The sequence below is a fragment of the Euleptes europaea genome, chromosome 7 (assembly GCF_029931775.1).
Source record: "Euleptes europaea isolate rEulEur1 chromosome 7, rEulEur1.hap1, whole genome shotgun sequence".
NCBI classification, from domain to species: domain Eukaryota; kingdom Metazoa; phylum Chordata; class Lepidosauria; order Squamata; family Sphaerodactylidae; genus Euleptes; species Euleptes europaea.
The window spans coordinates 73999334-74011916 of record NC_079318.1 but is presented as its reverse complement, the minus strand read 5'-3'; the positions used below and the strand labels follow the sequence as shown (position 1 = coordinate 74011916).

General features: G+C 41.1%; 1 protein-coding gene across 2 annotated transcripts in view; it reads left to right on the top strand.

The window, feature by feature from the left end:
- The window catches only part of MSRA (methionine sulfoxide reductase A), a 504699-nt gene that overhangs the window by 426990 nt on the left and 65126 nt on the right, over nt 1-12583 (top strand). For both annotated transcript variants that reach the window (XM_056853955.1, XM_056853956.1), the window contains one exon: nt 3633-3739. In XM_056853955.1, coding sequence (XP_056709933.1) covers nt 3633-3739 — 107 coding nt within the window. The remainder of the gene's footprint in view (nt 1-3632; nt 3740-12583) is intronic.

The window sequence follows — 12583 nt, the reverse complement described above, 5'->3', positions numbered from 1 at the left end:
TCTGCCGTTGCCCACATTCCCCTGAGTTTTACACAATGTACAGCCTTTGTTATAGCTCACCTGAAGCGAAAGGGTTGCAACATATTCTGAACCTTGACAAATTACTTATAACAGCTCCATCAAAAGAAACAATAGAATAACATGTCCATATGGTCCTTTAGGTCACTCGATATTTGGACTTGTATGTCAGCTGGGATAAGTCCAAAGTGTTGCCTACTCAGGATATCCAGTTCATAGACACCATTGAAGATTCATAGAAACACCTGTAGTTGCCTTATACTGAGTGTAACCATTTGGCATGTCAAGGCCAGTATAGTCTACTCTGAAAGGCAGCAACCCTCCAGGGTCCTAGGCAGAGGCCTTTCACATCATGCTGTATCTGGTTCTTTTAAAGAGCGGTTCAGGCAATTGAACCTGGGACCATCTGCACAAAATGCCCATGCTCTACCATTGAGCCATAGCCCCTATGCCAAATTCTCTGGAAGAAAGAATAAAAGAGATTGTTTCCATGACAGGTAAATTTCAGCTGTGTCCTTTTAAGTCTGCATGCAGCATCCAGAAACAGTTGAGTTTCGTAGTTTCCACTACAATAGGTTGCTAGATTGATCTCTTTAAAACTTCCAAAAATCTCTCCAGCTTTCCACCATTTAACACAATTATGAGAAATGATTAAACAAACATTCCCAGAACACATACAGAATCCTTGACTTTGTGGACAATATCCAAGAACTTACCAGGGTTCTTTTGGGAATTTCTGGCATCAGAAATGCAGTCAACGTGGATGCCTTTTAGTCAGTGGGAGGCTGAGGGCTCATTTTGCAGATCAGACCCTTGGTTGCACTTGGTCAGTCCAGGAAAACATTCCCAATAAATATATTGGAGCTAAAAGCTGAATCCCCTAGCTCTGTAATGACAACACAACTGTCATGTTCTATCTGAACAAACAAGGGGGGACTAGTTCCCTCTCTCTGTGCCAAGAAATATCATAAATTTGGAATTAGTGCACCAACTACAGTATCACCATCCCAGAGAGAGCATACAAAAGACCTGGGTGTAGTCACTCCCTAACTTTTGGAAGGGGAATCTGCATCTGAACTTATTGTACTTTTTGGGACCCCCCCTTGCAAAGTAACACCACATTAATTCCCCCCTTCTCAACATAAAATGTGGGAATCTCCCATTAGTTAACAATGTACACGTTTTTAATTTTAGTTTTGTCTTCTGTATTTAGAAATGTATGCCTTTATTGAGCAATAGGGCTTTCATGGCCATTTTGTACATTATGCAGAGACAAACCCAAATTTGGCGTTTACCCTCCTGGAGACTCCTTTCCCAGTTCTGCAGTCTCCCTCCTGGCAGATAGGTAGTTGTGATCCATGTTGGGGTCCTGATCTGGCGTTTGAGAAGGAACAAAGCAGAAGTATCTTATTTCAGTATCTGAGACATGGAGTTTCTCATAGATAGACCTCTTGGCAATGATCCAGCAAAAAATGCTGGAAATTCTACAATAGCAGCTTTAGATCCTTTGTCCAATGGAGAATCATTCAAAATCACCTGTAAAGTAGTCCTTCCCTCCCATTCTCCTGTTAAGCAATTTCTCCCTCTCTCAGACGCTGTTACCGCACTAGGTATTCCCAGCGATGTATCAAGAGTTTGGAAATGTTATTAAAAACATCGCTTTAAAAGGGTTTTTGGATGCCACGGCTAAAAAATGGTTGGAAGACGTCTTCACAGCTAAAGGGGCCAAACAAAGTATGAACAGTATTTTTTATAACAGTTTCAAACTCTTAATACATCGCTGGGAATACATGGAAAGTGCGAACAGTATTTTTTATAACAGTTTCAAACTCTTAAATCGCTGGGAATACATGGAAAGTGCGAACAGTACTTTTTATAACAGTTTCAAACTCTTAATACATTGCTGGGAATACCTAGTGTGGTAACAGCCATAATACTAAAACCTGGGGTCATCCACTGAAGCTGAAAAAAGGATATTGTGATGTAGGACTTGAAAAGGTGCAGAAAAGAGCAACCAAAATGATGAGGGGGCTAGAGCAGCTGCCCTTTGAGGATGGGTCAAAACGCTTAGGGCTTAGTTTAGAACAAATGGTAAGTAAAGGGAGACATGATTGAGGTCTATAAAGTTTTGCATGGTGTGGAGAGAGTAAGCACTTCTCCCTCTCCCATAATACTAGAATACAGTTCAGAACTTATACAGTTCAGTATAGCTGCAACAGTATATGGGAACAACATGCACTGATGTATCGAGAATGGCACGCTTATGGCAGGAACATTTTCCCCTGCAATGCTGCCTTTAAGTTATGCTTCCTTTAACTGCTTGCCTTGTTATCAGATCATGCTGATGTCGCTGGCCGTATGTTCAGCCAAAAAGTTTCTAGAATGACAAGTGTCCTAGGCCCTTTCTTAGCTGTTGGTGCAGCACAAAAGGTCAGTGCCTGCCTGCCTGCCTGGGGAAAGAGTGTTTCCAACAAGGGCAGGGCTGATACCACCTGCTGTGTCCCATTTCCCACCTTGTAGATTAGTTTGTGGATGGCAGGTTTTTTTGGTTGTAACTTGTGTGTAAAAAGTTTGGAAACTTGATGGTTTTCTGCTGTTGCGCCTCCTAAACTTCTTTGAGTCAGCATTGAGTAGAGAACAGCTGGCTAAAAATGCTTAACAATGCAATCCTATGTGACTCCAGTCTAAGCCTGTTGAAATGAATGGGCTTAAACTGGAGTAATTCTCCTTAGGATTGCGCTGTAAATATATATTTTTAAAATGGCTGTTAACTGGTGCAGCGGTTTAATTTATGTTGGTGCTCTGGCACATCATGAACACGTGAAGCTGCCTTATATTGAATCAGACCCTTGGTCCATCAAAGTTGGTATTGCTTACTCAGACCAGCAGCTGCTCTCCAGGGTCTCAGGCAGAGGTCTTTCACCTTACCTGCTTGCCTAGTCCCTTTAACTGGAGATGCTGGGGACTGAACCTGGGACCTTCTGCATGCCAAGTGGATGCTCTCCCACTGAGCCACTTCCCCTCTCCATTGTGCATAGTGATCCCCCTACCTGTCTTATTTTCCCCCATAGCCAAAGGAACAGCCTTCTGTTGCACTGAGCCAGCACAGGACCTTCTTTCTCTTAAAAGCCGATCAGGATGCCTGGAGTTTATTAGGAGCTTTTGCGAGGGTGTTATGAACCACCTTTTTCGAATAAGCACTTTCCTGTCGGTACAAGAGATTTTGAAGGCCTCTTTAAAACTGGATTATTTGAGTGATTTTTGTGGTGCCAAATAAATATTTTAGGGGATGCTGGATTTCCATAAATTAAACCATGGCACATAATGCAGTTACTCATTTGATTTTTCTTAATGCCTTACAGCTGTACTTGGCTGCTGGTGATGTCATCAAGCCACAACATGCATTTACTTCATGTCTGTTTAAGCTAGAAAGAAATACACTTGACAACAAATGACAACTGTGGGTGCTCAGTCAGTGCATGAAGCTCCCATTAAATGTACAGAAAGAAGGCATGAAAACTGGATTGTTTAAATCCGTATCCCATGGGTGTTCAGATGGAAGACAAGAAACTAACCCACCAATCCCTTTCTGTGTTTTATCTTGATTTTTTCAGGGATGCAGCAGGGGAATGATTGTGGCACGCAGTATAGATCTGCCATCTACACGTACTCCTCAGAACAGATGGAAGCTGCCTTGAGATCTAAAGAAGCTTACCAGAAGGTAATGTGGGCCAGGCAGAGGCTGGCAATGGCAAACTACCTCTGTTCCCATCTTGCCTTATAAACCCTAAGGGGTCACCATAAGTCAGCTGTGACTTGATGGCACTTTCTACCACCAGTTATGGGACTTCTAGGCTTTTCATAAGCGCCTTAGTGTTTTCGGCGCCATTGTTCAAGTTTTAGCCCTCAGCTTGTAGATCGTTGAAAAGTTTCTCCGAATTCCAAACTTCACTGCCAGCATTAGTTTTCTATGCTGCTGGGACTAGTTTCCCAGTCTACCTGTTAGCTTTAGAACACTTTACATCAGAGATAATTTTGGTCTTGATATACCTTTTTGTGGCGTCATATATGGTAGAAGAAAGAATTCACCTCTTGGAACTGTGAACATCATGTTGATGTCACTGCTTATTGGTGGTGACTACTGAGTTTTCGATGACGTTGGTTTAGAGTGCCTCAAGTTCCTCTTCTCGGATATTTAAAACTGTTGATGTTTCTCTAAAAAGCTTTACAGGCAATAAACAGTTGAACATTGTTATTCAAACAACCTACCCTCAGCAAACGTTTTCCATGTCTGTCTGCCTACCTGCACTCATCTGCTGAGGATCACTGTATGTTGCAGAAAATTCAGGGCAGTCTCTCAGAGTCAAACAGGATGAGACACTGAGAAGTCTGTGATCAGAGCCTACCGGCATTTTTATGCAGATTTCTGACAAGAGCCATCTTGTTTCCTTGCGTTATTCAACTGTGTGTGAGTGTGTGTGGGGTTATTGGTGAAATTGCATGGAGTAGGGAAACAGTTCACGCCCTTACTCTGAACAACCGCATGGAGGGAACAAAGAGTTCAAGGTTCAGCCTATATTGCATCCACCCTGTCAGGTGACTGAGTATTGTATTGAAAGACCCCTTAAAGGTGGGTGTTGATCAAACAGTCTTACAGCGAAACTTGTCTATCATTACTGATGTTCTTATTGAGGAACCACAGTAAGCGTCCAAGGAATCCCAGGAATTCTTGAAACCCTGTTTGAAAACCACTGAATTAAACTGAATTTCAGTTACATCATTACAGTCTACTTATAGTTTATATAAAGGAACTCTTGGTTATGAAGAGTTTATTAGCATGATTTTTTGCTGCAAGTAAGTTGAAGGAGAACACACAAAGAATCCTATTTGGTAAATAAATAAATAATCCATAATGCTAGATTCCAGGGACCAACTAGAAAAGATGGATATTTTCCCTACAGAATAATATTTAACTGACTTCTATTCTGGGGCCATTTTTGAAAGTGTTCCAGATATTCTATATGGATTATGAAAGACAGTGTCTCCTGAATGATGATGCAAATTTCCTCCTGCAATAAGTAGCTGGTAGCTAGAAAGGAAATATTTTTGCTTTACACGCTTGCAGTATGAGAGGAGAACCCAGAAGCAGATGTGAAGTTTGCTGGTAAAAATGGGGAAAATTGAGGGAGGGAGGAAAGTCTCGCTCCCATTTTTTCTGAGAATTTTTTTCAATAGGAAAAAATTGAACTTCTGAGGAGTACTGTAAAACACTCCAGTGAAATATACTGTCTTTTGGAATGAGTGAAATGTTTTTTCAAGACAAAGTTTTACCCACTTAAAATGTATATCACAAACATGTTTATGTAAGACAAATAGAATTAGAGAATGATGGTTCCAGTGTGTTTTTAGCCATATACAATATTTTCAAGGACCTTGAAAATATTGTATTTACAGTTAGTCCTGTTGTGATTGCATAACATTGTTTCTGTCCAAATGCCTACTTACTTCTGTTAAAAAAAAATCATTTTCTATTTTTAACTTTCCCCCCTATTTCTCAAATGGGAAAAACTAAGATCCATGTGCTAAGGTAGCTTAGGTTGCTGCCCTGCAGCTATTTGCAATAGTGGTTAATTTTTGTTTGTAGAAAACAAAGGAATGTATATGTTTTAATTTTCATAAAGCAGCCAAGCAGTAATATTTTCTATACTAACTTATAAATGCTTCATTTTATATCATTAAAACAGTTAAGGAGGTGAACGTGATAGGGAAGAATTACATATATTTCATATATTTCTCAATATTTCTGTTTCTCTCCCCCCATCCAAGAAAAACTGAGGGAGGGATCTAACATTATCTTCCATGGCTTCAGAATGTCCAGAAAGCTTACATCTTTAAACACAGGGCTGCTGTGTGGTTTCTGTAATACCTAATTCCTGTCTTAGTACCTAGGGTTAACTTTGCATGGGGAGATTTTCCTTGGTGGCATAATAATACAATATTTTATATTTTATTCATTATTCTGTTGGTTTGACGTTGTCTGGCCTACGCTCCCAGAATGAACTAAGGAGGGTTAGGCGTATCGGACTTGCAAATGTTGAACTGGCAGGCATGACTCTCTTTGTAGGGCCCAGTTAAGCGGAGGATCAGTGTCTGCATCTGCCCCCTGGTGTGCTCCGGCTGGAGCTGGCTGCCTCCTCACTGTCTGTCCGCTTTGGGCAGCCAACCTGGATGGAGAAGTACTAGCCTGTGTCTGACTGATAGGAGGTGTCAAACGCTACCATGGTATCGGGCAAGTGTCTGTTCCCTGATCCCAAGTGACAGTTTGTATTGTAAGGACTTCTCCATCTTCAACCAATCTTTTTGTGTCTCCTCCTCCTCTCCCCTGATTTGCTAGCTTTCCATGTACAGAGTTTTGGTGTAATGGGGAGAGGAGGGAAGGCAATTCAAAACATGTGATTGCCATTTGCACTCTGAAATGGTACTGTCCTAGGAAGCTTTTCCCATGCCTGTACGTAGACAAGATGAGACCATGCTAAGCAGTTGTGCCTTTTGCCTTTTCTCATTATGTTGGGGCTCACTGGTCCAGATTTCCTGGTGTGTGCTTTAACTTTAAAAAGCAGCTGGGGTGAGTGGTTTGTATCAGGGCCGCAAAGCTGGGATGGGGGGGGGGAATTAACTCTTTCTCCCTGCATCTCTTCCCTAATGAAAATACGCCTCCCTTCCCAAGATACTGTTGGCTCCAGAAGGAGACACAGAGTAGGTGTGGTATGGATGCCTTTTTCTGTTTTGAGGCTATGCTAGTAGCTTGTGGGTGGGGGCAGCTTCTACGATGGACATGTGTGTCTGTACATGTGTGTGGTAAGGGCTAATTTCCCCTGCCTCAGCACCCTGGTCCCAGTCCAAATCCTGCCCTTCCTTGCCCCCACAACTGCTTTTAAAGGCCCAATTATGTGCCAGGAGATCTGATCACAGATTCCTAATATAATGTGTTGATTGCCCCTCAGTATCTCTTTGTTGTAGTAGTTCTGTTGCTTCTTGATCCATTACTGATCTTTTCTTCACAATTTGCCCTTGAGCTCTTTCCTCGATTCCTCCGTCACTTAGCATCCTTTCTTTTTAGCACAGTATGCCATCATTTCTATACCATTTCCCCTATCTGCTCAGAAGTCTGTTGGAGGATTAATTCACTAGGAACAACTCACCTAGCTCAGAGGTTCTTGAACATGGATATTTTTTCCCTAGACATTTCCCCCATAACGAGAAGTGACCCTTTTTCTTTTTACACAAAACCAGACGTTAAACACACATTGAAGACAGTGACCAGACATGCCTCTGCTTCCAGCTCTCTCCTTTTGCCTCTGCTTCTCGCTCTTCCCTTATGCCTTTACCATACTCTCCTTTCTTGCTCTCTCCCTCTGCCTTTGTTTCCCCTTGTGATCTACTCTCTCTTTGGTTGGACAGCACTGCTGGGGCAGCTTGCTCTCAGTCATGGGAAGGGCAGGGGGAGGCAATTGGTAGCAATTCGGGGCAGCCCTGTGCCTTGAGCCAGTACCACCCCAGCCTTCTCGTAGTCTGTGGGTTGCCTGGAGGTTCCCCCATGGACAACAGTTTAAGAGCCACTGACACCGCCTGTTCAAATTAAATGCAGATTTCTGTTGGGACAATGTGGGTTGCATGTGGGGCTGCCAACATCCAGGTGGGGCCTGGTGATCTCCCAGCAATGCATTATAATTGATCCCCAGACTACAAAGATCAGTTCCCCTGGAGAAATGGTTGCTTTGGAGGGTGACCTCTATTATGCACTGCTGAGGTCCCTCCCTGCCTCAAACCCTGCCCTCCCCATGCTCTACCCCCAAATTTCCAGGGATTTCCCAACCCAGAGTTGGCTACCCAAGATGTTTGGAGTGTGCCCCTGCTGATTCTGGCACAGGGGTGGGGTGAGGTAGATGTGTTCATGCTAGGAACTTTTATGGATTGCACTTACAGCACTTGCTTACTTTTATGCTCCAAGTACATTTGGCTAAGGAAGAACTGCAGTGGCATTAATATGTGTGATTGTGGACTCATCCTAAGCCAGACGGTCCAGTTGTGCCTCTGTGTAAGTGTTAGGCATCACCTGCCTTATTTCAGTGTTGGTGCAATCATTTCTCACTATGTCAATTGTTTAATTATATCTTGTGTGATCATTTCCCCCTCCCCTTCCAAACTTGTCATTATCTCTTCCAAATGTGCAAATTGGTGTTAAATATCAACTGCCATAGCAAATAAACATCCACATTATTCAATGGCATTTTATTATAGCAAAGGGGGAAAGCTGCTGTAATTGACTTGCCTGCTGTAAGATGTGAAAATTCAGAATTGCAACCAAGGGAGATCCTGGTTTATTTCATTGCCCTCTGGTGGCCTTGGGACAGAACTACAGCACAGTTAAAATAGAGCAGTCGACACACTTCCCTCCTCCCGCCACCCCCCTGCAGAGAATTTACCTTGGCCTCAGTTAACCGTTTCCCATTATTTATCATAACAGGAGACTATTTCGAAGTTGGCAAAGTCTACAAAAACCACATTAAGAACAAAAACACAAGCTTCCTGTTCTGCATTTTGCATAATTCATTTTGTAGCTGTGTGATATCTATGGGTTTAAATTCTAGATACATCCCATTTCTAGCCCCGTATGCAAGTACATGTCAGGAGCTGAGTTAGGTCCAGTGTTTCTTGTGGGATCAAGACCCGACAGAATCCGGAATAGACATGAACATGCTAAAAAACAAACAAACAAACCGTCCTTTCTTGGTAAACAAAGTTTCTAACGAAGGCAGAGAAGCAGCCGCGGTTCAGTAACTGAGCACACGGTTTTGCCGGTAGTGAGTGTGAGAGACCATGGTGCTGCCAGTCACAGGAGCCAGTACTGAGCTAATGGATCAATGGTCTGGCTTAATATTAGGCAGAATCATGTGAGATAACTTTGATATGGGGAACAAATAGGACTCTAGGGTCAGGCAAGAATACAGAATCACCACAACAGAAGATCAGCCTGCCAGCAGCCTTTTTTCTATTTTTTTTTTTAAATATAGGAGTGCTGGGAAATTGGTAGAGAGGATGCAGCTTGATTAAGGGACCAAATCAAATCTCCTAGTACAGGTATATCCAAGCAGGAGTGGGAATGAGCCCTGACACTAGATCATGACATAATAATACATGGGTGTAGGTATTCTTTTCCTGGGACTTGGCTTCAGCATGGGGAGGGGCCGTGGCTCAGTGGCAGAGCATCTGCTTTGCATGCCGAAGTTCCCAGGTTCGATCCCAGGCATCTCCAGTTAAAAGGACCAGACAGTAGGTGATGGGAAAGACCTCTTCCTGAGACCCTGGAGAGCTGTTGTCAGTCTGCATACACAGTACTGACCTTGATGGACCAAGGGTCTGATTCAGTATAAGGCAGCTTCCTGTGTGTTTATGTGTTCATCTTCCCAAGCCAAGCTGTGAGAACTGCTTTTTAGTTTTCTCAGCATTGGCAGTTGCTGCAGAAAAAAAACAAGTTGAAAATTGGATGTGCGCACAGTTCTTAATGTGTAGACTTAGGGAACATTTGTATGCTGCATAGACACATCTGTTTGAATTTGTGTGTGTCTGTCGGTGTCAAACATTTTAAAAAACACCTTTTCAAGCACTTCTTGTTCTTGTTTGGTCTCCTAAAAATACAGCATATGCATCAGGCTGCCCCAGCCCACAATTGCATACTCTTCATCTTCATTGAATAGTTATGCTGGAAGGCGAGTTAAAATAGTTCAAATAAATAAACAAAATGCATTTGTATGTAAAGATTGTCTTTTTAATTGGGAAATTTATTGAAAATAAGGAGCAAACATTTTTTTACGCTTCCCAAAGCTATCCTTCACTTTCAAGTTATCGTTGGCTGATTAATTAATGGAAGCAAATTCTAATCAGTGAGGTTGAGGGAAAGGCAGTGTTGGAAGGCAGTTTGGCTTCAGCATGGCAGCTGCCCGAGGAAATATAAAAGAGAACATAATTCAGTGATTAGGAATGGTTATTATTAAGTCACTCTTCTTTCCATACCTTACAAAAAGAGCCTAAAGTTCTGGGCTTATTATTTAAGACATTTCTGCCGTGCCTGGAAGTCATGCCCTCTATCTTGAAGAGGGTCTTAACTTTAATCCTAGGGTAGCTGCTTGTGGTTCTCCACTGGTAAGGGAGATTTACTCTGCACATGCTCAGAAGAGCTTTGTTCCGGCATGCTTATTTATGGTATGAGAAAGAAAAAGTAAATAAAGATTTTAATATTCATTTTGTTAGAGCTGGTTTGTTTAAAGTGTGGAAAAAGTATAGAAAGATATTAGAAAATAAAACTCCTGGATGGCTCAATCCAGTGGAAGCTTTTATGAGAAGAGGAACTCAGCTGAATTTAGAAATGGATATATATAGAAATATTATTAACTGGAAAGAAGGGATATGGATTCTAAAAAGTAGAGAAGAACTGGATATAAAGGATTGGTTTCTATACTACAAAATAAGAGATATATTTAATAAAGATAACCAAATTGGATTCAATAGAAATAAATCAGAATTAGAGAAAATATTAATAAAAGGAAATAAAGGACTGATAGGTAGAATGTATAAATTGTTAATGGAAATTAATTTGGAACAAGAAAGGGTTAAACCAATTATGATTAATTGGATGAAGGAGCTAGGTTTTAACATAGATTTGGAACTATGGGAAAAATTATGGAAAAAAGAATTTAAATTTACAATAACCAATGAAATTAGAGAAAATCTATATAAAATGTTTTACAGATGGCATATAACACCAGTGATGATTTCTAAAATAAACAGAGAAGACAGGGGTCTGTGCTGGAAATGTGGTAAGGAAAGAGGAACATATATGCATGTATGGTGGTTTTGTAAAAAAATAAAAAAATTCTGGAAGAAAGTTTTGAAGGAAACGAATAATTTGATTAATGGTAGTGTGAAAAGAAAACCATTATTTTGCTTATTGGGAATACCACCAAAAAATATCAATGATGAAGACAGAATTGTCTGCCAGTATAGCTTTGCTGCTGCAAGAATTGTGATAGCTAAAGTTTGGAAGCAAGTGAATAAACCCTCAATTAATATCTGGAGAGAGAAGATATGGATATATATGAGGATGGCCAAATTAACAGATTTCCTACATGGGAAAGATATGGAAAAGTTTAAACAAACTTGGTCAAAGGCCGCCTCATATTGGGATAAGATGGCAAAAATGGATTTTATGGTTATAATTAACGAGTTGTAGAAACTAGAGTAATTTTATACCTTTGTATTTTTAATAGTAAAATCTGATTAGACACCTGCTGCGGAAGTCGGGTGAAGGGTCACTCTTAATGGTGGGTGGTGGGGGAAGGGGTATCTTTTTCTTTTTTTTTTTAATATAAGAACTTTGATATTTGAGATTGTAATAAATGAGATATATGGATACTCCTCCAAGTTTGTATTATGTATTTTGTAATTTTTGTTACTTATTTTTTTTTGTTATTGTTGTTACATGTATTGTTTTTTTGTTTGATATTTTTTTATTGTTAAAAAAATCTTAATAAAAATTTATTAAAAAAAAAAAAAAAGAAGAGCTTTGTTCCCTGTTCACATAGTCTAGGGCTGGCACAAACCGTTTCCGCAACTAAAACTTGGTAAATCCTGCCTCCAGTTATATTTTACTTACAGGGAGAAGACAATAAAGATTGCTCTTTCTGATGTTCAGCTAACAGTATCTACTCCAGTACGGATGGGCATTAAAATAGAACAAAGTAGAACTCAAGATTAGTGTCATTTATCTAGTAATAACTTGGAAGTGTTTTGTAAAGCACAGCTGCATTTCACAAGCATGTTTTGCTTTGGGATTCTGGTGCAGAGGGTTTGTGGTTCGTACATCATTAACTTTTTAAACATAATGTTAGAAAGGGCGGGGAAATACTTCACCACAATGCAGGATGATTTTAAAAATGGGTCAGGTTTACATGCAGATTATGAATGAAATCATCCCTTTTGCTTTGGAAAGAGATTTTGCATGAGTTCTGTTTTTAAAAAAAGAAAAAAGAAACTTTTTTAAAAAAGGGAAACTGAGCATTTCTCTCTCTCTCTCTTTAAAATTGACTCTCTACCTCTGGTGGATGGGGGGATGTTTAATTGTGAATGTGATCCACCTCCCCCTCTTCTCCTTCTTGCCCCCTCCCTTCCTTCCAACACATTCATCTTCCTTCACGTGACATGTTAAATGTGCTGCAGAGCAGCAGTCCGGTTGCCATGGTAGCCAGCCCAGGGAATGTGCCCATTGGCTGCATCCTCGGGAGGAAGAAGAAAAGGCCTGCCGTGTCAGGGGTCGCATGTGCAGGGTGCCTGCCTGCCATTGTTTCCTATCAACTCTGTGCCTGGGATATATTAATAGACAATGCCAAAGAAGGGCGCCGTTCAGGAGGTCACTCGAACCGCCAGCTGCGTCCACTGCTTGGCTTGTGCCTCCAAGAGTCCGTTTTTTCCCGCCCCCACTGATGTCATCGACTTGACCCTCAAGGAT